At 41.6% G+C, this 25485-nt stretch overlaps 3 protein-coding genes across 6 annotated transcripts in view; 1 reads left to right on the forward strand and 2 right to left on the reverse strand.

Moving 5' to 3' along the window:
* Positions 1 to 8842, reverse strand: part of sptbn2 (spectrin, beta, non-erythrocytic 2) — a 47618-nt gene extending 38776 nt beyond the window's left edge. For 3 of the 4 annotated variants that reach the window (XM_031856950.1, XM_031856948.1, XM_031856947.1), the window contains exon 1: positions 8356 to 8841. The gene's annotated coding sequence lies outside the window, so the exon portion shown is untranslated. Of the gene's footprint in view, positions 1 to 8355 lie in introns of all 4 variants that reach the window. The other variant, XM_031856952.1, reaches the window with a different exon arrangement.
* A 6118-nt stretch (positions 8843 to 14960) lies between these two features.
* slc25a35 (solute carrier family 25 member 35) lies at positions 14961 to 23813 on the forward strand. Its single transcript, XM_031857513.1, has 6 exons — positions 14961 to 15525; positions 15675 to 15740; positions 15820 to 15972; positions 17089 to 17223; positions 18187 to 18372; positions 21729 to 23813. The coding sequence occupies exons 1-5, from the start codon at positions 15154 to 15156 to the stop codon at positions 18355 to 18357; spliced, it is 897 nt and encodes a 298-aa protein (XP_031713373.1). The 5' UTR covers positions 14961 to 15153; the 3' UTR covers positions 18358 to 18372; positions 21729 to 23813.
* Positions 20239 to 24798, reverse strand: LOC116389092 (mannose-P-dolichol utilization defect 1 protein-like). The gene is made up of 7 exons (XM_031857514.1): positions 24702 to 24798; positions 24346 to 24411; positions 23318 to 23450; positions 22844 to 22929; positions 22179 to 22294; positions 21939 to 22049; positions 20239 to 21831 (listed from the first exon to the last, which is right to left on the reverse strand). The coding sequence occupies exons 1-7, from the start codon at positions 24790 to 24792 to the stop codon at positions 21709 to 21711; spliced, it is 726 nt and encodes a 241-aa protein (XP_031713374.1). The 5' UTR covers positions 24793 to 24798; the 3' UTR covers positions 20239 to 21708.
* Positions 24799 to 25485: the final 687 nt, after the last annotated feature.

Below are 25485 nucleotides of genomic sequence, written 5' to 3' on the forward strand. Positions count from 1 at the left end.
CAAGCTGAGCTGACCTGAATATTGTCTCTAGACCAAGACGACTGGCTAACAACATAATCTATCTTTGAGACATTGACCTCAGGTCCTGGTGATTCTTCACAATAGTAGAAATGATTGGAAAATGAATGTAGTTTATTGGAGAACGCAAAGGGTCATTCTGACTACTGCTGTTGTCTCCACTTTACTCATTGATATGAAAACATGACAGAAATTAATTTAAAGAGATCCTCAAGTTTAAAAACAGGTTTCTCTCTGTACACCTCAGTCATTGTTTCTCTCTTACTTTCCCTCACTAACCATCAGCTTAAATGGTTCAGCATCAACCTTTGTTATGACTGATACTTTGGGTTTTGTAGTCTTTTACTAGACGCCATGATGGTTTGTAGTCCTTGCTGCACCACCTCTCCAGTCAACGAGAGAGTTGATCCTCTACAGACAGTCTTCTGAATAACCTTCTACAGAAAAACAAAGAACTCGAGAACCAACCAAAGAGCCGGTCTACTCCCTACGCCAACCGCCGATCCGAGATACGGGGTGAGAGCCGGTTGTTTATTAACTGTTTGCCAAGTGAGTTCCCAAACTTAAAATCACTGACAAGTAATTAGTGGACAAAAAATGATTCAGATCCTTCTCTGCATTAAAAGTACTAATACCATACTGATGAAACAATCCACAACAAGTAAAAGTCCTGCATTCAAAACCTTAGTTATATGTTATAATCAGCAAGATGTAACGCGGAGTGATGCAATTTTCTCGTTAAGCTTTTAGGGTTTAACTATATACCAATAGTCGTTTCTTGTCAAAAGCCTACAAATTCACAAAATCATTTAGACTTTTCTAAGCTAAAATGTCTGTGAGGCACTTTGGATTTTTTTATATTTTTGAAATATGAAAGTATGAAATGCCTTTTGCTTTTACCAAGGCAATTAATTCAATAATAGTAGAAAAAAAAATCTGTAATTTAATAAAGTGAATCATTGTTTGCCGCCATAGTTATGAATATAAATAAACATTGAAAAACAAAGCTGTATGTGTGCCAAAAAGATGAGAGAGAGAAACACACACACACACACACACACACACACACACACACACACACACACACACACACACACACACACACACACACACACACACACACACACACACACACGCACACACGCGCACACACACGCACGCACGCACGCAAATCCACCCACTCAGCATGTGCGAATCAGTATTCAGCACACAAAACGGGCCAGTTCAACACCTACAAGCATGCTAGCCGGGGTGAAGTGCAGTTGCCTCGCAGAGAGAAACAAATCAGAGACAGAAAATAACTTTGAAACTAAAAAAACCTTGGTTTGCAAAGCTGTAAAGGCACAAAGGAGCCTTCTGAGTCAAATGTTCTCCATGCACAAACCTTTAAGTAGAGAAATCAGATGTTAGCCCCAAAGCTACTGCACCGCAACCTCCACCATTAATGCTCTTATCAGGAAAACAAAAAAAGACAGGCAGGCAGGCAGTGAGACAGATGTGTCACAAAAGGGGGGCATAAAGAGGTTCTATGGAAGAAAATCCCCTCAAGGTCTAATCCACAAATACATGCCAAAAGATAGACATTAATGTAGTGAAAGATTTAGATCTGTCACATATCCTTCATATGTCAATATGCATTACTCTCCAAACATGAGTGCAATCAACAAAACCTAATGCAAAAGAAATAAGTCCTGCTGTTACAATCAGCCTATTACTGTAATAGCTGGGCTACATTGCAGGGCTGTGTAAACACAACAAAAGCTTAGTGGAGTCGACACAGACCCTCAAGCTTGGTAACGAGGCATGGCATGCATGGAGTCTAACCTTTTCAAAACATGACAGCATGCTTTCTCCAAAGTCAAAATGGGAAAGCGGGACATGTACCGCAAGTGACTGTTTGGAAGAATAGTGCTTCTGAAAAAGGGAAGAGTGAAATTGGGGCACTGAGGAATGCCTCGAGGCGAAACCCCAGCCTGTGGCTGAGCAGACACACATCAGAGTATCGCACACAGCAGAGTGACACCGGTGAAGAAAGCAGGGCGACGGGCAGCGCCGCCGCCTCTTTCTGTCTCCGCCATCCCTCCTCCTCCTCACCAGAGCTGCTTCCCTCTGCCCAGCTGGTCTATTTGTCACTGCACCCGTTGATCAGAGTGAGCGGAAAAAAGAGGAATAGAGTCACCCGCGGGGAATTAGGCCTGTGCACAATTAGCAAGCCACACTGCCACAGCGGCACCGGGGGAATAGAGTAGACACACACACACACACACACACACACACACACCGCCACACCCTGTAATGAAACAAAGGAGCCATCAGCCTTTTCATAAAACTCACAAAAAAACAAAACTAGTATGTTTTTTAAATATTACTGAAAACACATCGTGTTCACGTAAACAAATTTCAGTTGAGTTCAAGCTGAGGTGGCACCTCTGTGTTGCCTGGCCTGTCATACTCAGACGAGCATGGGGGGGGCAGATCCCCAAATTTATCGCACAAAGCCCGCTCCGCCAAACTGGCCCCATACAATGGAGGAGTCAGCAGAGAGTTGAGGCCAGCCGTGGCGAGCCTTTCCTGTTTGCAGAGACGAGGCAGCCAGAGGCGCATATGCATCAGAGGCCCCTCCACGGGCCGCTGATCCCGGCCTGAATGCCCTGCTGAATAGGACAGCAGAGGTCCTTTGTTGACCTGTAGCATCACATTGATATACAAATACTCAAGCTGGAAGCACGCCTTCCACACATGGACATAGAGATGTCACTTTGGTTTTGGGCACCAGTTCTGCACAACGGTACATAATAACAAGACAATCAAGTAGAATACAACATTTGTGGCAAATTCACTCTTTTGTCGTACATATCCTGATAATCTTGGACAATTTAAATCAAAATATGTTGAGGCTTCGAGGACTGAGAAAAGCAGGACCTACCATGACATCACCCCGAGGTACTACTATGTCCTTTAGCTATACGCCATGGACAAAGAAGCAGCGCCTGACTTGTAAACAATCTCCGTCCTACACCTCATATCCAAGCAGCACTTGCTAATCTTTGTCAATGAGAGGCCCGAGTAGACAATCCTGAGGAATGATCTGTAATAATTCCACTGATACAAACAATATGCATCTCAGGAGTTTAAATATATGCATCATTGCTTTACTGGGAAGTTGAAATACACCTGATAGGCTACATCTTTATAGCCTTCTTCTCATTGTGGCAATTCTGGCCCACCTAAAGCATTAGCTTGTGTATAATAGCATGTTTTATATGTATCAATATCATAGTTTGATGCCAAAGCATGGAGAAACCAAGGCTAAAGTTGTAGTGGTTGCTGCTCCCGTCTTGCCTCTGCTGCTGAATGAGTCCTGAGCTTAGCCTGTGCTTTGAAGAACATTTGGCTGGAAGTCAGAGTGGCAGCCTCAATCTCGATGGCTGCCAGAAAACCAAATTAAAAACATCAGTGAATGAAATATTCATGCGGATCAGGCTAATCCACCCTGGATTGATTCTTGCCATTTTAAAACACACGAGACCGAGTGCAAGCGTATGCACTGTCAGCATGCCTACAGGTCTAGCTAGTGTGTGTGTGTGTGTGTGTGTGTGTGTGTGGTGATGCTGATGCATGGTTGATCCAAAGGCTCTTTCTAACCGTCTGTTGATCCCAACAGATCCTGACGGCCCAACATCAACAGTCTACGTGCATGTGTGGGAGGTTTCTTAACCTTTGTGTCAGAGCTGGTATATATTTTTGGTTTTGCTTCCCTTTTCTTCCTAGACCTTAAAAAAAAAGGTGCAATATGCATCGGATTAACAAAAAATGTCTTCCAATACATCTGTAGTCCGCCTTCTCAGAGTGGCTGCTTTGGAACAATGTTAGCCAACACCAGGCAAGGCCACTAAACCAACATCATATATACTTTTCTCTCAGAAACAAGCCGATGCTGCTATCTGCTGACAAAGGCTGTTGGGTGCACTAAAACTAAACTGAACAGGGACGTGAGAGTCTTCATTTACTCTCTCCCAAAAGATTAGATTGACAAACTGAACCCTAAACACAGATGGTATTCCTTGTGTTAAGTAGTAGTTCATTGCAAACCTTTTATTGGTATCCAAATAGTGAAATACTGCCCCATGTCAAAATGATAGAATTTCTTGGCATAGCTCTCTACTGAACTGGCACCGAGATATTACATTTTAAGATTCCTGCGTGCAACATTTTGTGACCCTGTGAGGCAGAGGTGCAACAACTGCTCAGAATTTCTGCATATGCATGAAAAGTCTGTCCACGCGAGAGGCACTGAACGTAAAACAAAAAGTCCTTCCATAAAAAAAGGTGGATTTATTAATTGGGAGCATAATGCAATTAGCTTTAATAGTACATGAGGTGCCACACTGTAAATAACATTTGAAAACCCAGCAAGCTTTCCAGATGGTTGTGTGTAATGGCCTTATTCATTCTCCCTCTTTACTTTTCGGACATATTAAAAATAGAGATGACTGGACTGCCCTTTCTATGGAGTGAAAATGACAAATTCCTTGTACGTGCAACATACATTGGCAATAAACGGTTTCTGATTAAAGCACTAAAATAACTTCTGATCTTCTTTACTCGTTGGCTGCCGTTTGGTTAATAGATGCAAGATAATTTGCACATTTATATTGATGACACAGCTATCCTGAGTGCATGCTAATGAGATGACACAGTTGTTCAGGACAGATCTTCAGTGTATTTGGCCTCAGTTAAAATAAGTTACATTTTTATGGGGATCATTTTGCTGAGATAGCCTTGTTTTAAAGATGCTGTAATATTCATGCTGATGACCTACTTTTTAAAATTCTGAAAATAAACTGGTATGGTCTGGTGAGTAAAAACTCAAATGTATCTCCAGACTATCAACCTTATTAGTCTCATTATGACAAATCTGAATTGATCCAACTTAGAATATTTCCTAACCCTCAACAAGTGCAGGACAACACAGGACACACATGCCAAAAGCCTGGCTTTCAGGGGGCTTACACTTGACCCAACCACATGTGAAAGCTTAGATAAATGAAAATAACGAGCAATACTAAACTTCCCACTGTGCTCCATGGATCTGAAACACGAGAATGATGAAATGACTAACTGCACATCAGAAAGCAGCACTAGCTACACGAGGCCTACGCTGGTCTAGTGATATGCTTCACTGCAGCACAATGAAAGTGTGAATGGCAGGAACTGAAAAAAAAAAAAAAAGAAGCTTGTTCAAGAGGGATTTTGAGAATCAGCACTATGGGGGGCCCACATCCACAGCCCCATTCCATTGTTGAATGCTGTTCATCTAGCCAGCCACTAACAACCATATCTCATGCGTCTAGCAACACAACCCGGCTGTCTCTACATCAAAAAGGGCATATCGGCATTTCAGCCTGTGGCCATCAACACAATAACACGGTATGATCCGAGTAGGATTTTTTGAGGCAAGATTATCAACAAACGCACTATATACAGGCTAATAAAAGGTTGTTGGTGCATTTATCTAGTTTGTTTAGGTGCATGTTCTTCCTGGGAACACTATGCAGCGCTGACTGGATCAATAAGTGTTTCCTAATTATATAACCGAGAGAGAATTTCTATCACAGCAACTCACATCCTGCAAATGAGTGCTCTTCTTCTAAAGCTGCAACAATGCATATTTGATAAATCTGCAGATATTTTCTGCAAGTTTATCAAATACAATGAAATATATTTGTGTTACTCCTCACAGGCAGCTTCGGTTTCATGTGTGGCAGATTGTCCATAAAAATGTAAAGGTTTCTGGGTAAGCCACAAAAGAGACAAAGAAGCACAATAACTGCACAATGGCTGATACACTGTTTGTTTTGATGCACAATTACACAACGATAGTTTCCATTTGGTGTTTAGTAATATCACAGCAGGCCCCTGCGGCTAGATTTCAGCCACAGCTCCTAAGGGACTTCATAAATTATTGAACATACTGTTTGTGGCCTGCTTCAACCATACACCTAATGCTGCCTGCAGACAAAGCTCCATGAGCATCATTTCAACAGCGTGAACAGGGAGGGGGAAGTCATCGTGTCTCCCTCTGGTGGTACCATTCCAAGCTTAAAGAAACCAGGGCTGGCTTCTCTGTGGGGAATTCTGTGTCAATGCAACAAATCTATTCGATTAATGGATTCTTAATTTGTTGTCTCAAGAGTTACCACATATATTAGCTTTGTATTCCTTTATTATTAGAATTTAAAGTTTATAGTTACATAATTCAATATGGCTGATCTGTGAATTATTTGTATTATTTATATCTACTACAAAGAATGTGTCAAGCAGTTTGAGTGGGTGACACTGAGAAATTTAACAAAAACTCTCCATATGCCTCCATATCAATGCTGCGACAATATTGGGGATTTAAAAAAACAAATTCAGTCTAAACTACATAAAAGTGATAAAGTCTCTAAAGATGTAGCAATGTGTTTATGATGACCAGGACGGAATATCACCACATAGTTCAAATCCCAGGAGACATGCTACTTCTTATCACAGTGCTGCTTCGGTATCTGCATACCTCTCTGCTAAATAACAATAAAATAAATGTTAAAGAGACATTAGGTAAACCCTACATAGAAAATACAAAGATCCAAGAGGGAAATTGCGACACAGGAGTCATTAAGTATGTATAGAAACAAATAAATGAAAGCAATAGACATGGGTAAACATGAAATAATGATAACCTAATTGCTTAAATTATTAAATAATGCTTATTTAGTTGTCTACTTAAGTTAGGCATGTATCTATTTTTAAAAATCAATTTAGCTGATATCATTTTGTCAAATCTAGTCTTCCATATAATCCAGTTGCCTGGCCTTAAAGGCAAAGAGGAGGCACTTTAAATGTATAAAATGTGACAGAATGAACCCCGGGCTTTCTATCCCAGCCTCTAGATCACTGCGATGTATTGCATTCAGCTTCCAATCAATGTGTAAATCAGTCACTGAATATAAAGTGGGCTGAAAACCTGATGTATATTGTATTAAGAACCACTGACAGTAATGGCCCTCCTGTAATGGAGAGGCCACATGTTTAGCTTAACAAAACAGCCAAAGCTCTTACCAGTTCCTGACCCACTCTTTGGTGATCTAGCCCAGAAGAGCAGTTAAACGTCATCAATGTAGACCTGTTTGACTGGTAGGAGTTGGTCAACGCTTTGCATGGAGGAGGGGCTTTCAGTGTTATCCCTCTACTCCCTAATGTAATAATGTTTTAGCTCTCTTTTTCTTATTGCTCCTATATATTTCCAAAAATCAATTACAGAAATAAGCCATACTTTGAATACAACCCCTTATCTCCAATAACTAGGCTAATCTCACTCATGGGCGATACCTGCCATCTAATGTACATTTAAAAACATACATTTTGAAACGGGCTCATCATCATGATGCTTTCATTTAAATGCCATTGCTATGCACGCCCGTCGCCCATGTTTTTCTTCAATGGGCTGATGTATTTGGGCTATAAAACATGGTTCTTCTACACGTGGTAGCCGGCAAAATATCAGATCGCAATATCTACAAACATAAGGAGGTTATCGTCGTGCAACGACACCTTACACCTTTCAAAACAACTTCTTCACTGGACTTTGTTTTCAATGCTATTTTGCTCGCAAAACAACCTTCTTTTTTTTTTTCTTTTTTTTTTAAAACACACGTTTAGCTGATGCATCCCTGCGATGAATGACTCACAGTCTAGGCCAGGCAGGCACGCAGCACACATCTCAGTCCTATCATAACAGCCACACAGCCCACAATGTCGAGAGCAAACACACAGCAGCTTTACAAGATGCCAGCACCACACACACTCACACACACACACACACACACATGTCGATGAAACACACACTCTAACCTGGCTAGCGGGCAGGCAACGATGCTCGGTTGGTTTAGTTGCAAGATGTTGAACCAGAGATCCACAGGCTGGTTGTGCAGAAACACGCAGATACAATGTGGCTGCGTTTGACACCAGCTCAAACAAAGGCAAGAGGAGACAGACATGCAGAGGATACGGTTCCCATTAACCAACGTGAGGCGCTGCAGACAGATAGACGTCTCAAGCAGCCGGCTAACAAACCACAATTATACGTGAGTTCATTTGAACCACGATCTCTTTCAGAGTTTCATAAATGGTCTGCGATACAATAAGGTCCGTTGTCTGTTGACTTGGACAGCTGCTAGCAGTGGCGAGCTAACAGCAGTCACCTGGATATCACCCTCTCCCACGAGCTTTGTTATTAGTGGGTCAGCCTACTGGTAGTGGGACATAATAAAGACACAAAAAAATCACGCTTACCCCTTATTTGTGTCTTCTGTTACAGAGGCTGTCGATGTGATAACTAACGCGTCACTGTGCGCGATATTTCAACAAATATCTTCCTCCGCTACCAACGCGTGCGAATTAAGCTAATTTGAAACGGTTAAAAAAAGAAGATCCAGGTAAACACGGATAACGTCTTTCCTTTAAATCCGCATCCTCGGGGAGAAAAAATATATTTTCCTCCGCGCTGCTACCGGTGCAGCACGTTACGAAACGAAAAGAGGCTCTTTTTTTTTATATATTTATATCTCGCTTTTACACAAAACGGTTAGCGGGGGAAGAACAAAAAAATAAGCGATGAAAAGAGCCCGTTTTGAGGCAGGTATGAGACGGATATCCGCAGCAGCTTCTTCTTCTTCTTCCCCCGCGGCCGAGCATCAGAAGGGCCGTCTAATCTCACTCACTGCCGGTTCCCTGTGCTCCCGTTCAACAGGGAGAAGAAAGAAAAAGTGGTGGTGGTGGTGGTTAGGGGTGTGTGCGTATGGGGGGGTGTGGGTGTGTGGGTGGGTGCTGACCCTTCACAGTCGCATGAGAAGCACATTTTTCGGTATTCTCTCAACAATAACTGCACATCACTGAGAGGAGAAGATGCTGCTCTGGCCCCCTTCTCTGGTGCTGTCCCTGGTGCTAAAAACTGAAACATCCACACACCATTCAGTTCTGTATCTCCAGACAGGTTTTTGCTTGCAATCTGGTTCATTATAATTTAATGAGGGAATTCTACAAATTCAAGCATGGGGAATACCAGCATACATTGAATGCATCATCTACACGGGGTTGCAGCCGATTTGAGCATCTCACTGGCTGTCAAAGCTTCACATTCTCCAGCTATCTCTTTTGTAACTGGTGACGATATATGAAAAAAAAAAAAAAAAGGGGAATCAATATAGGATGACGTCAGTGAAATCATACATTTTCCTTGGTAGTTTATACATTTACATGGTGTATATTCTGATATATTTATACATCATACTGCAGGATTACGTTACATGAATATTTTAAATCACCTCCCCCACATCAGCGCTTTTTTTATTGAGTCACAAATTATTTTCTAGAAATCAAAAACCCGACGAACACCACAATCTTGGTGTCTTTTTTTTCAGGTTGTCCTCCATTCGTTTTAGCATTTTATCTCTGGGAGCTGCTGTTGCACTAAATTATTCCTGAGATACTATGCAGCACCTGCTTTGTGTGACATCAAGCAAGTCACCAAGATCTGGGTTATTCATAAAGCCCTGGAAGATCCTCATGCTTGGAGACCCTCAAGACCAGTGTTTTCCGCTGTGCTTTTCTCTCTAGTACTTTTCTGCAGTGATTCGATGGTTCCTGCAGTGGAGTTAGAAAAGATCCAGAGGGACTCATTCATGCTGGTGGTCTGTAGACAGGCCCTAAGGAAGGCCCCCCCCCAACACCTAAATGATGTTTGTATCTTTGTGTTCGCTGTCTGCACTGTCTGCACTGTGTCTGTCTCTCCATTGGGTGTGTATCTGTGAGCATGGGAGATGCTGAACCAACAAAGTGGTAGTGGCGCACGGCTTTATGGGATGATGGGTCTCATAGAGAGGTCTGAGCAGTTTAAAAAATAGCATGCTACTCATTATAAGCAGTTCGTGGTAGTGAAAAAGCTCTGCTGTGTTGTTAGTGGCATTCCAGCATTTAGCATTTTTGCTGCGAGTGTATTATTGTAGTTGAAGCTTTCTGAGTGGGCAGGATCTATCAAAATGCAGCTATAGCATCAATGGTTGCTATTGATTTGCACTATCAACAAATGTGTCACATGCTCAAAAATGTGTATTTCACTCAGCACCTGAGTCAACAGACTTATTTCGGTTAGATTGATGGACAGTTGAACTACGGTGAGGGACGGAGCAAAAGGGGACCTTGCACTGCAAAGATAACACTGTTGATTTTTAATCCTCATCAGCCAGATTTCTGAGATAATTCCTATTGTCTAAGCTTGATAACATAAACTCAAATAAAATGAAGGGCTGTTGAGCAACAACATTAACTATCATCTGTCCCAGCAATGCTGCTCAATGGCCAACTGATCAGATTGTGGTTGTTATGTGAATGTGAATGTGTGAAACTGTGACCACAGTATTTCTAAAGAGGAATAACTGCTCTAGGAGAAACAACCCTGATTATGTTAAGGTTAAACAATACTTTTCAAAGATTTTTGACATTGTTTACTCGGTTACACTGTCAGATGCAAGTAGACTAACAAGTCTTTTCTTCTACATTCAGTCGGCTAACTTGGAGAGCTTAATTACACTAATGTCACCCTATTGTTGAAAACAATTACCAGTTCTGTTCTTGTAAATGATTAAGTGGAATTTGTAGAAACATCACATACTATGTGCATGCGACTTTCAACTCTCTGTCATTGATGACGTGACCCTCCCACATACACACACATATGACATAACCCAGATATAGTTTTTTAAATACAAACATTAAAAACACTGAAACGGTGGAAGAAAGCTATTTTTGCTATTGTAGTTCAGCATAAGCAAACACATTTCATTGCTATGCTGAGAATACTCAGCTGTATATTTCAGTTAGTCACTGGAACCAACATGTATCAGGATATATTTTGGTTGAACGACTTTCTTTTACATATTAACATCACTTTAATCTTATGTTTACCTCATTTACTCTTCAGTGATACTGATTTGAATTCATATCTGACATTTTTTTATTTATCTAATTGTCTAATTGTTGTACAAAAAAGTCTCGTATAGTTGTCATTATCATCTGAACAATACAAATTAAAAACTTTACATTGACTTATGTCCGTCCGGTACAAACTCTCCTATTTAAAAGTGGACAAACTCAAGTTCAGGTGCATTTACATTTTACTTTTTCAAGGTCACAGTCCAGACATTGTACAGGCATGCTAAAGGTAAAAGAAAGACCCCAATCTGTAATTTGAGCTGTGGGTATGTGTTATAGCGCACACACACACAACCTGTTTACGCCCCCGGCCCCAGACCCCACCTCTGCTAACAGACCCACACCCCAGCAGAGAGCTCATCCACAATCCGCCATGACAAAGAGAAAGAGCTGAGTGCAGGATATAAGGCTGCCACTGGCTGCCAGAGTAGGTCCAGCACAGTGCTTTCTGCAGATTGCAGCAGTTTGAGCTAAACCCCCTCTCTGTCTGCTCACTATAGACGGGACCTGTGTGGGTGGGGTCATCATTAGTGTGTGCAGTGACCAGGGTGGAGCTGGAGGGGCTTGGGTTTGGTAAAGTTGGTGTCACTGTAGCTTCACAGCCGGGTGGACATGATCTCTATTAGCCCCCCCCCCCCCCGCGCCCAGCACAATGTGACTGATATTCCCAGCCCTTAAATCTGAATCGCATGACTCCAATCTGGGTGAAGGTGGGGGTCTCTGTGCTGACCTTAAATAGAGTGTCTGAGAAGAAGCACAATTCACGATCAACACTGCTGTTCCTCTTATAGCTTATACAGTTGCAGCCCCGTTGTTAAAGTTTACTGTACTCCAAAGATATCCACAGGCTAGATTACTTTAGAGCTGAACCCTGTTTTAAAAAGTATAGTTCATCTTAAATGTTTTATTTGCCTTTTATTTTACCCCTGTTGGTTTCTTCTCCTTATCACCAACACCTCTGACAATGCTCTGATAGCAAGTCCTCTTTTAAATTTGGCCGGGCATGGAAGTCTTTCTTTGCAAATGCAGACGAGCTTCACTTCTAATCGGTCTCAGTGAAAAGTTAGTTGAAATTGTCAGTGATATACTTTATCTATTGATAAAACTTGAAATGTAAGAGATTCTCTTTGTTGTCACTTCTAGCTGCCTATTTGTTCAGCACAGGCTCACCTAGAAAATCTATAGTAAATTAATTTTATAAATCAACCGCAGTATATCAAGGAATCCATAAAAACAGTGACAAAAGGCTTCTCGAGCACAAAGATGTAAGGAGGGGACCGGTTGAATTGACAAATCAGATTTCGGCAGTAAAAATCCACCATTGCAATGACTTCTTACTGTTGTGTGACTTAAAGATGCACTTATTCCTCAAACTATGGACTCATTTCAATCTTTACATGTGAAATATGCATGTCATTACAAAACGTCATCCTTGTGCTCTGCTATGTCATGTTTCTCCCCCACATTCCAAAGACAACTGAAGCTGTATGTCACCAACAAAGAAGAACATTTGGTAGCTGCAGTCAACAGGCACCGGTACCTAGTGGGTTATAGTTTGGGCCGTGTGACCTACTAAAAGATAATTATACCATTGAGTCTTCTCCCAAGGACAACTATGCTATTTCGCTTCTTGCTCATTCTCTCTCTCCCGTCCCTTTTCTTATCTCTCTTCCTCCCTAAATTAGTTGCTGGAGGTCACCCTGCTGTTCCAGTTTAAAATTATACAATAGTTCGACAGAATGAAACCAGGACGGTGAGGAGCTGTGGTGCCAATATGGTGCAACGTGACTCACTGAGCTCACAGCATGAGGACCATCTATAGAGGCAAACTGACAGCTTTGTGAGTTAGTACACCTGTTTCTTGGTGTACAAATCAGCAGACGAGATGTTTCTCATGCAGGTAACAGGACTCACATGATAACATTGTGGGTTCATTCACTTGTTGTTGTTTAAAAAAATATTTTTTGCACATTGCAGAGTGCGGGGAGTGATCACAGTGTGGCAATAATGCTTACTGATTTCATACAGTATCATAATATATTGTGCATCCTATGACCACATAGATGTGTCTGCACATGTCTGAATATAATCAAACAGGCCGACATGTGGTGAAAGTTATTGTTCTGAACAATTTCATCCATCATGGTTCTAGTTTTACAAAAAAAGGAAATTCAGCAGTAAATCTATAAAAACAGATTCATCCCGAAATGCACTTAAATAAAACATCTATTGTATGTTTCCTCCACAGAATTGAATTAAAGAAAAACGAGCATGAATGTTGCATTTACTGTACTCCAGGAGCAGTGGGATTCTGTAGATTGACTCCTTATCCATAGCTTCATATCACCCACACACCTCAGAAATATAACCGTTATCATTTTGCAACCAGAGATGACTACTATAGTGTCAACATGGTGGTGGTGTAGACCCAGTTAGATTGATGGAAAGCATATTCAGTACTGTACAGATGTACAAGCAGCCCCCTCTAGTGGAAAGGGGCCACGACTGTGCATCTTCTTCTGAGATTAGGCATCAGTAATCATCTTTTCACTCAGAATGCTGGTGTTACATGAAAAGTATCATAATCAATTCACAACCTGAGGTGTGATGTTGACTGCATAAACAACACCTTATTGTAATATAAAATGACACACTAATACACGAGTGAGTGGATAAGGAACCATTGGTTTCTTTGACCACTAAAAAGCAGACACAAATTAAAGGTCTGATCAATGAGTCCCAGCTCAGTGGGACACAGATAATGTTGTGACTTTTGGAGTTTCTCAGCAGGAATGTCGCCTCATCGGTTATTCTCCTGTGTCTGCATTTTTACGGCCTATAGTTTAGGGACCATTTGTTGATCTCAAACTCTTTTAAATTCTAATTGGCTTACATGATATAGTTGGGAAAGGGAGAAAGACGATGTGTGTTTTGTTTGTAGTATTGTGTGTAAACATGTAGCTGTCTTTCAATTCATGATTAAGACCCCTGGTCGTTTTTGAGTGATTCATTAGCATTTAAATAAGTGATAAGTGTTTTGAGTCAATCAAGGGTAATTATGTCACAGTCATTTGGATATGAGACATTTTGACCTGTGAAACACAATAACCTATCACATTAATTGCTGGAATGGGGCCATAATTAGTCAGTCCAACTATGCTTTTCTGCTGTAAGTGTCTGCTGAGAAAATGTTTGGGAAACTCAGCTGAGGAAGAATCTATGCTGCTTATTTTAAGTACAGTAAAAGGTGAGCGCTTTTTCAGCATGTGTGGAAGCATGTTTTCGCACAATTAAGAACCAGTTTGGTAACAATTTCTATGATGACCACGTATGCATTATAAACATATTATAACGCGTCAATTTGACCGCCCATTATTTGTAGCGTACCTAACTTGCTTATCCAGTCAGCCACCCAGCGCACTGTGGGGCTTGTCATTGGCTGAGAAGACGAGCGTCACACCTACGTACATACGCTGGGGTATCATCCAAGATGAGACGTTTAGGGAACCGGTCGAGTGTACATCCAATACTAATATCTCCATTATCCTCACAGTACACCGTGTACATGATTATAACTATATACTTTGTTACTTTTATCTGACATGCATTATTCATGGCAATGTATTTTTTATAAAACAAAACATTTTATCTAAATTCACTTAGCATATCACACTTTAGGATCTTGCAGTGGATGTTTCTGTATAGTGTTATTTCAGCAAAAATATCAAAATATGACTTAAATTAGATTAGTTTGTTTCTGCAAAGGCTGAGAGAAATAAAATAAATGTAGGCTATTTCAGTCCGTAAATCATAAGACAAACTAATATAATAATAGGAAAATAGGCCAATTTTTAGACATAGAATACAATTACAAATTAAAATGAATACACATGAAAATAAATTGTCTGTAGTAACAACTATTTCTGCCAATTTATTTCGGAATTACGAGTTTACGAGGAGCTCTTGAAGTGCTCCAATGTCTGCGCGCAGATCCATCTCACCGGTCGCGTAATAAGTGTGTGTACACCGTGTACAGCTCCTCTGCCATGACGGACGGGTCGGACTGGTAGCCGGGCCTCTGATCTCCGCCGGACAGTCGCGATGGACTTCGTGCTGAGCGGAGCGGCGGCGTGCGGAGCCTGTCTGTTCACCAACCCGCTGGAAGTCGTCAAAACGCGCATGCAGCTCCAGGGAGAGCTCAAGAGCCGCGGCTCGTACCAAGTCTACTACCGCAACGTCTTCCACGCGTTTTACACGATCGGCAAAGTGGACGGACTGGCCGGTTTGCAGAAAGGACTGATGCCCGGGCTTGTTTATCAGTTTTTTATGAATGGAATCAGGCTGGGCTCGTACGCCGTCATTGAGTCCTCCGGATACATCCACACTAACGGGAGGGTCAGCGCGGCCAAAACCACGTTAGCGGGGGCTGTGGCTGGAGTGGTCGGAGCCGTGATTGGAAGTCCCGTATACCTGGTCAGTAGCTGGGTTCACTGTAGCCGGAGCAGGCTCGACTTTCTTTGTACTGTTCCTTTAAGGTTTACCGGCCGTGACATTTCACGGTGAGCTATCACTTGTAACTTTTGGAGGAAAAGTAAACACAAATCGTCTCCATTGATTGACAGGTTAAGACTCATCTGCAGAGTCAGTCTACCTCCTCTATTGCAGTTGGACATCAGCACAAGCACCAGGTAACAAAATAACCCCTGAGACGGTATTAAACACGAGTGGCAGGCATAAACAGTTCTGTGTTTTCCTCCTCCTTGCCAGGGGATGATCCTGGCTCTGTCAGCCATCTACAAGCAGCATGGCATTCTGGGACTGTGGAGGGGCTCTAGTGCTGCTGTGCCAAGGGTCAGCGTGGGGTCAGCTGCACAACTCTCCACCTTCTCCTCCTCCAAGGAGCTGGTGGTTGACCTGCAGGTCAGAATATTTCACTGCTCCCTAGGAGGACTCGCCGAGGTTTAATGAAAGTCATCTAAATTCAGTGGTGACGAGTGGAAACAGGCTGACTGGAGGAATGCCGTCTCCCCAGTCTTCCACCGCATGTGCACGTCTTTCTTATGACCGCACTGTTTGATAATAAACATGTCTGTTTTGGGGGTCTTGCATAACTCGCAGAGAGCTGCTGTGATTAGCCGAGGGGCCGTAACTTAACACAATAAGAACATGTTTCTGGACGACATTTGCTCGTTTTATCTATTGATCGTGAAAATAATCCTTAATTGCAGGCTTGAGAAGAGGTCATTTGTAGTCAGTTGCTGTGTACAGATTATAAAACCAGTCATTGTGGCGCTGACAAAGCATTGCACTCTTCTGGAATAGAAATTCGACACCTTTCATTGGGCCCCCTGTCTGAAAACGTGGAGCTTACACAACTAGTGCACCGGTTTAACGGTTGCAAATTACTGCTGACCAGTTTCTAGTTTAAAAAAAAAAGATCTTTCATACTTAAAGCCAGAACTATAAACACATATCAGTGAACTGCATTCAATTGACAGGTCTGCAAAAAAGTTCAGAAAAGAATCCTGACATTCTGGTTCAAAGTTGTCATGTACTACTTTAGCTGTTTTAATTGGCTGGTGGGTGAGTGACGGTGCAAGTAAAAGGCCTTCAAAGACCTAAAGATTGGTATGTGCTGCTTTGTTTTATGTTTATTGTTGTTAATTGATGTATTACCATCTTTATAAAAGGGTCACACAAATGTCCTCTTCTTTGCGTAATGAAGTATTTTTTGTATACTTTTGTGAACATCAGGTTTGCACAAAAAACAGCTTTGACTGGAACTACTGGAGAGTGTGTGTGTGTGTGTAACATAGTCACTCATAATAATCATCCTTCTGTTTTATTGCATATAAGAGATCATGACCAGTTAAAATAAGATCTTGATGATGATACTGGTCTAGAATCACTGCACTGCTGCTACATCCTGTCTAGTCTCACTACTAGCATACTGCGACTAGAGCCTCTCATATCCTTATGGTCTTCTATCCTTATGGTCTTCTATCCTTATCCTTATGTTATTTTCTTCTTCCCAAGGTGTTCCCAAAGGACAGCTGGTTGGTGCCCCTAAGTGCCGGCATGATCAGCAGTGTGGTGGTGGTGATGGCGATGACACCTTTTGATGTAGTGAGCACACGGCTCTACAACCAGCCCGTGGATCACTTGGGCAAGGTGAGGAGAGAGACTGATGTGTTAAAAGTTACACTTCTTTAGGTTTTTGGTCATCAAACCCCCTTTTTTTTTTTTACACTACGTATGTAACGTTGACATTTTTTTCCCTGCAATAGCAATTCAGCATTTACCTTGCATGGCAGCTCCATTCTTGCAATGTCTCTTATCACACAAAAATCCATCTAGTCAGGCTTCGAGTGTCTCCGGTAAGCCAGAGCACGGACCAATCAGCGTCGTGTGAGGAGCTACTGGGAGCAACGGGCGAGGCGTGTGCGAGATGACACAGAGAGGCGTGTTCCCTAAGAGCTTAATGTAGATGCTGCAGTAGAATCAGTTATATCAGATTTGGAGACTATTTCTTCTTTGAAAGAAGAGCCAAAACCAGCACTGAAGGCTTTTCTCCATGGAAAAGATGTTTTCCCTCTTCTCCCGACCGGCTTCGGTAGGAGTTTGATTGACAGATGGTTCATCCAATCACCTGTCAAGTGTCTTTTTAAAGCGCCTGCTCTTCTTTTCCAAACCGTTTCCAATGACGGCTCCTCAGATGGTTCAATGTAACAAACCGTCTGATGTAGAGAGACCTGATCCCAATAAAATAGCCGAAGTCATTTATTGGACTGTACAATCCAACACATTGTTGGTAAAATATAGATACACCTAATAGTGTGTGTGTGTGTGTGCCACAAAACATCTTAACCACTTTACGACACAGCCGGAAACTCTGACCAAATTATTATCTGTCAAATTGCGTTGTAGTTAATGTGAAGGAAGAATTAAAATAGAATGATTTTTTTTTTTTTTAAACAGTCTATGGTGAGTCTGACACTGTTAAACCAGTGGGTTACCCTTAACGATTATAACTCGTAAGAAGTGATAACAAAGGAGAGCTCAAACACTCATCACATCCGGCTTTAAAATTCAGAGAATCAAATCCAGACTGACTTTCATTTTCTCATCTTTTAGGGGCAGCTTTATAAAGGATTCGCTGACTGCTTTTCTAAGACGCTGAGGAAAGAAGGCTTGATGGGACTCTACAAAGGCTTGGGAGCCTCTTATTTCCGGCTTGGCCCACACACCATTCTGTCTTTGTTCTTCTGGGATGAACTGCGCAAACTGTACCAGCAGTTCAGATAACACCCGGAAAAATGGGTAACTCATTAAAGCTCTTGAGTGCGTAGGCTAAATGAGGCCTCATTTAATGAGGATACCATTATGTGGTTAAAGGAAAACCAGGAGATGGCCGTCTTTCTTGATGGGAGAGAGAAAGAGCAACAGTCACATTTTACACTCCAAAAAGAAAACACATGAGTACATTCAAAAGTGTCAGGAAGAAGGTGAAAATGTCAAAGCCTCATATGTGCACAGATATGATAACCTGCATAGGAACGTAAAGGAAACCGCAATACTGTTTGCCAAACACCATGGCTCTTTTATAACTCCTCAGTTATGCTTTTCCAAAATATATAAATAATCTACACTGGACTTAAGTCTGTACCCTCTGGAGAAAGCATCAAATGTGTCCCACAGTTTGGGAAAATGTATGGATTGTGGCAACAACCAGCACAGTGGCACAAAAACTGTAATATAAAATGCTTGCTGCGAATTGACCAGGTGGCAAGCTGCTCCATGCTTCATTTTGAACACACCACACTGGCAGTAAAATGTGTCTCTGACTGTATCCACGGGATAAGACTGCCTCCATGTTCTTTATGATTTTAGTTTAACCAGAGACCAGCGTACCTGCACGTACAAACAGAGTCCAGTGCATCTTAACCGTCGGCATTGCTTCATGCTTAATGCGCGCTTATATTTAGATGCATCAGTACCATTGTTACTGAAAAGATTAATTTCATATAGCATTTGCCTATAGGCTGAGCTAATTTGCATCGCCTATGCTTTTCTAAATGAATAATTAGACGAGTGCGATAGAAAAAACACGATGAAACCCAAACAATGAATAGATTACGCTAACTAACTGAGCACGGTTTCACCGCGTCATTGAGCCCCTTTAGGAGATTAGTTACATATTGACATAACACAGGTATGTTGAAAATTGTCAAATATATTACGATTTTATTACCAATACATTTATTTTATGTTGCTGGAGGTTAGCTTACCTGTTATCTGCACACGTGTCTGTTTAATAATGTTAATAATTTCTGTTAAACAAACTTGTTTAGTTCACATCAAGCCATACACAATTTGTGGTGTTTCATAACAATACCAATCAAACTCCTTAAGATCAAAACCAGATTAGAAACCAGACTGTGTGAATATTTGATTGTTCTATATCAGGGGTGTCAAACTCATTTTCACTCCGGGCCACATCAGCATCATGGTTTCCCTCAAAGGGCCGGTTGTAACTGTAAGACTGTATAACTAACTACTCCTAACATATTGTTAAATAACTCTCTCTGCTTTTGATTATTGTTTATTCAATTGTAAAAATATTGTACACATAAATGTAAAATTATATTTAAGCACATTTGTTATTATAGCATAAATCATTTTAATTTAGGGTTAAGAAAATAACAAAGACAAATATCAAACACAAGTCATTACATTAACTTTGTTCAAAGCTATTTTTGTCACCTCTCTGCATCACTAATGTCCCCGCCGTCGTCCCGTGCATGGCAGCTCCATCCAAGAGCTCCTCACTGAGAGCCAGGTCTTATAAACATGGATAGATGATGTATGATGTGTCCGTGTTGTCTGTGCTTTCATCAACAGCTGATGAAGAAGACGAGTACCTGCTCGTCTCTTAGCTAGCTGTGTTGTTAGATTGCTGCTAGTTCCTGAACTCGGTCTGCGATGGTGTTTCTTCACAAACTGACATTTGTAAAAGTCTGTATCTGGTCGGAGCTCAGCTGCTCACATACCTTTAGCGTGCACTGGGCTGTAGCTTGTGTAAATATATTCTGCTGTGATTGCAGTCTGCCTTTTAATTCTTGGACAATTTGATGTTTTTCTTGGAGGCTAAATTTAGCTCCGTGTTTGGTGTCAAAATGCCGACGTGAATTGTATCCTTCATCACCGACACGCATCATAACACAGAAGACAGACCCGTTTTTCTCCTTGTGTTAGCTGGGCCATTGTGGCAGTGCTGTGCTTTGGATATTAAACTGTTTCATTCAGAAAGTCAGCTGTCTGAAAATGCAAACATAAATACGAGGCCGTGCTTTTTATGTACATACAGATAATGTGCGCCTTCGACGGTCCTGACAAAGGTGACAGGTCTGCTTATTCTTTCATTTTATTACTTAAAGTTCAGAGACAATAATTCACAGTATCGTTAAATTGAGTTCAGTGTACAGTTCATCAGGTATGCACTATAAAAACGCATAAAGAAATAGTTTATTATAGCTGGTGACACACGACACCAGTATTTTTGTGTTGAGTTGAATGGAAACAAAAAGGTAACTGCCAAAGCAAACAAGGTTAATGTGTAACTGGCTGCCAGCTCACCTCAGTGAAATGTCTGGAGTGTTACTGAGCAACACCGAACATTTTGTTCCCGGTGGCTGGCATTGCTTGAAGCTCAGAGGCCAGTCCAGAGGCATTCATGAAAGGATTCTTAAATACAAAATCAGTGCTGCTTAGATATCTAAAAACATCAACAGGTTTCAGTATATTCAAAGTCCCATATGTAGGTGAAACGATTGTTTTAATCATCGTCTTTGACATGATTTACTAGAGCTACCACAGCACCCTCTCGTGGAGCTTTCCCCTAATTGCTCTCATTGACACTTCAAGGTTGATGGCGTTCAATCTCTCAGATCTGAGCCGAGAAATGATTGACAAGGGCCCGACCCCAATGTCCCTCCTGAGGCCTTAAGCCCTGAACCCTCGGGGACTTAACTCACGTCACCCGGTAAATGCTTGAGTGGGAGAGGCTGCAAGGGAAGTCTGACACGACTTGAATGCATCATCAGCAGGATGCACCTTCAACCACAGAGGAGTGAGTAATCGGTAAAACTAAAAGCTTGCGAATTAGCTTGTGTCTGCTGCATGACTAAACCTCTTCCCCAGTTTAAAACCTTGTATTAAAAATGACATAAATTCTCTCTGGAATCTGAGGAAGACTTATATGGCAGCTGTCACCTACAGATGCCATTGAAAGATGTGCTCCACCTGAGAGTGAAGTCATTCTTATTTACACCACTAGAGAGCGACAAAAGATTTTTTTAAATATCTAACAATAATGAGACACTAAATGCAGAAATAAAATGTGAAATGTATAGAACGATTAAATAGCAGGACAACAAGAGTTCTCGTTTACACAAACACAGGACATGCTTTAAAGTAGATCCGAGTACAGCACACAGGCATTTTTGTACAAAAAGACGCCGTAAACATTTCCGGATGCGTCTGCGCTGTATTTGACTCACTGATGTGCCAACATCTGGCAAAGAGTCAAAACAGTTCTTGAATGACGGGAAGGATTTGCATATTATGTAAGTGTTTATATGTCACTGTCCACCACCTCTACTCACTCTTCGTTTTAGTGGTGGCGGTGCTGCTCCTGTAGCAGAGGACCTGGACCAGGAGGACACAGCTGAGACCGGCTGAGAGTGTCTGGGACAAAGTGGTGAACAAGCTTACGGTCTCCTACAAGACAAAGGTCGACTTAGTTAGTAAAGACAACGATGACAGATTGAAGTGGTGTAAAATGTGTGGTCGTGCAGCTCTGTTGTGAGTTAATCCTGATTGCATACCTGTAGAGACGCAAAGAGAACACCCAGAGATCCAGCCCACGACACTAACACAGACAGAGTCGACAGCTGGCCCGTGTGGCCGTTACAGTGGTTGGTTCTAGCTTGGAGAACCTGGAAACAACAAATCCGGCAAACAAATTCACTCTCCTGATAGATTTGCACTGTGCACGATCACTTCACAGTTCACAGATCAGGACAGCTCAGAAATTGCACTGACAGGATAAGCCATTGAGTTGCTACCTTGCTTGCAATTAAAGCTGCCAAACTGGAGGCCTGCATCACTGAGACAACTGCTGCAGCCGCGTAGGAGCCCAGAAGGAACATTGCACCCCCGTAAGCCAAGAGGAGCAGCATCCCTGCCAAACAAGTGTAAAACAGGAAATGAATGAGGAACTTCATGCACAACAAAAAAAATGCAGCGCATAAGGAACACAGAACGTTTTACCAAGAATGTTCACTTACGGAATCAATAGTGATTGGACAAAACTTAAACATTCACTTTTTAAACTATCATCTCAACCTATGAAAATTAGTAAAAAGAGTAATTGTTTTTCTACCAAAAAGTGTCTGTGGGAAGTGTATGAGTGGAGAGGTAACACCACAAGGTGGCGCTCTAGTAGAACACGGAGCAAAAATGAAACAAGAAGATTGTGAGTGAGTTTGGTGAAAACATGGGCAACCTGAAACGATGTCGTCACTTGTAAGTGGTGCATTTTAACTGTTTTCAAGGATTTACACCGAGAGCCACAGACAGGAAGAGGGTAGAGACTCGGGTTTTGGTCTTTCTATGGGATTTGTTGACAATAAGAAAAATATAGAATAATGCCAGAGTTATCCTAAAAGTGTATACATTATTTGGTATGTGAATTTGAAAAAAATGTGAATGTGCAGGTATGTGTGCTAACCTGTGAGGGTATCACCCCGATAATGCAGGATGAGGAAGACTATTGCTGCTGTCTGGGCCAAGGTGAAGAGCCTTTCAGCCCAGGCGCTGTAGAGCAGTTTATGTAAAACACATGGAAAGCACACATCTATGATAACAGGTACATGCTGCCAGACGCAAAACGGAAAAATACTCAGAGAACCACAATTCCTTGGAGACTATGTTAACCAACAGTTTTTAAATGGATGTCGCCAGTGCACATTCATAAATCACGAGCAAACTGAGAAAACCACTGGTAAAATGTGGCTTCAAGCCTGAACGCGTTAATGACATTGGTTTAGTTTCCAGCATCACTCAAACAGATGAACTCCTGCGATTTGAGGACACCGGAGTTCAGCATGGTGCAACATGACTATGAAATAAAACATGTGACTCCGATCTGCCAGTGAATTGTTGACCACAGGTTGAGAATAATTGAATGTCCTTAAATACATACAAGAGTGGGTAGTTGTTGGCCACGGCGTACACAACAGGACACGAGAAGGCATACAGCTGCAGGAGCACGGAGGTCAGACTCAGGCCCTCTGCACTTCTTCGCCACAGTATCTTGAACAGCTGTGGTAGCTGTGCTGCAGGGAGACGGCAGACAAGGAGGAGTGACGACAACTAACAGAGTTAGTTAGTGGGTTTGGTGGTTGTGTCCAGATTAGCAATCAATATGTAAACAATGAGTGCAACATTGCAATGATGGACACAAAACCTCTTACTATCCATATAAAGTAGCATTGGCTACTTCATTGTACTGTGGAAATGTCTGCACTTTTGCACAGATGACATGTACAGTTGTGTCCAAACATAATAGCAGTGTGTTTAAAAAAAGTGAGTAAAGCCCAAAATCCGTATAATAGCTTTTATTCCAAACCAAGAAATGCAGAGGAATTGTGGAATGTAGTCCAATCGTCCTGGGCTGGAATACCTGTTCACAGGTGCCAGAAGTTGGTCGAGTCCATGCAACACAGATGTGAAGCAGTTCTCAAAAACAGTGGTTGTACAACTAAATATTAGTTCAGTGATTCACAGGAAAGCTAAATCTTCAAGCATTTTTTTTCAGTTTATACAGTAAATGTGTTTGTAAAGACAAATGCATAATAACAAATTTGAGAAATTTTTGATTTGGAATAAAATGTGCAGTGCTCCCAATGCATTGGCATGTATCGGAATAACAGCTATTATAAGGATTTTGGGCTTTACTCACTTTTTTAAACACACTGCTATTATTATGGACACAGATGTAGATGCAGGTGTTTTGTGATATCATGTGTCATGGTTACCTACACTGGGACAGCAGTATCAGTTTACCAGAGCACTGATCATTATGATCAAACAATACACTAGTACAGAGATCCAATCAATAATGATCAATCATTACGGGGGAGAAGAGACACCTTTGTTTTAGTTGTTTGTTGGTGATGGCCTGCTGCTGCTGTCACGTGATTACATCAGATTTAAGGTTAAGTTTCTTACCCAGAAGAGCGTCCAGTAAGATCCAAAACCCGACAATTCTGTTCATTATAAACTTTAGGCAAGGCACTGCGACATAAAAGAAAAACATTCAAACAATCAGATATTATGTTCACTGCTGGATAAGAGACGTGTGGCTGGAATTTGTAAAAGAGTGACGGAAATAGTAACTCAAACAAAGAGCATATCACAGTTTTAGGTTAGAAAAACAAAAACTTTACATCGTTGAACTGTAACTAAGAGAGGATAAATACACAGTCTATGGGAGACACGCGCGCGCCCCCACGTCCCGCACATCTGGAATTATTTTTTTCCGTTTCACGCGCTTACTAAATAAATATCACCACCACGGGCCTCACCGTTCATGTGAAAGTTGACGAAAATCCTCTCATAGCATTTTTCTGGCATTAAATAGGTAACCAGGAAGTCTTTGGCGGTAGACGTGGCCATGGTGGGTCAGCTGTAGCCCGGAGTGAGCTACGTTACTCCTCAGTATCAGGGGGAGGGGTTCAAAGGTTCCCCAATATTTACAGCGGAGGCCAAACGAGGACACAAAGCCAGGACCTCTGAGGGTCGACCATGCAGTCCGGAGGTCCACCTAGCCTCCTATTCTTTGTTGGAAAAATATGTTTCCCTAAACAAAATACTACATTGATACATTGGTATGTATCAAACACTCTCCAGACAGGTTTTATGAAAATACTCTGCTTTGAATAGGCTAGTTATTTGTGTCTCTAAGGATTTTCTTCCCCACAAGAAAGTTCAGTCACCACGTTAAAAAATATTTAAAATGACATCGACCTATGGATGGATTACTGAAAACGTGCACAGGCCCAGGGGTCCAAAATGTCACTCAAGGAGACACGTACCAACCAGGAAGAGACTCAAAATGACCGGAAAGAAACATAAAATGACTACGAAGAGATGCAATATGAGAGATGGATAACAACTACAAAGAGACACTAAACAACAACAAAAATACATACAGTAATACACTTACCAGCATCACAATCCACATGCAAGCATAGAACATACAGATCATACATACACTCATGCATACGTGCTTAATTAAGTTCACATGTCAATGATAGTTACGAATAATACGATAATAAAACCAGGTGTGATCAGATAATAAATAAATAA

Source organism: Anarrhichthys ocellatus, unplaced genomic scaffold (genome assembly GCF_004355925.1).
Source record: "Anarrhichthys ocellatus isolate YVR2014 unplaced genomic scaffold, GSC_Weel_1.0 scaffold18, whole genome shotgun sequence".
Lineage (NCBI taxonomy): Eukaryota > Metazoa > Chordata > Actinopteri > Perciformes > Anarhichadidae > Anarrhichthys > Anarrhichthys ocellatus.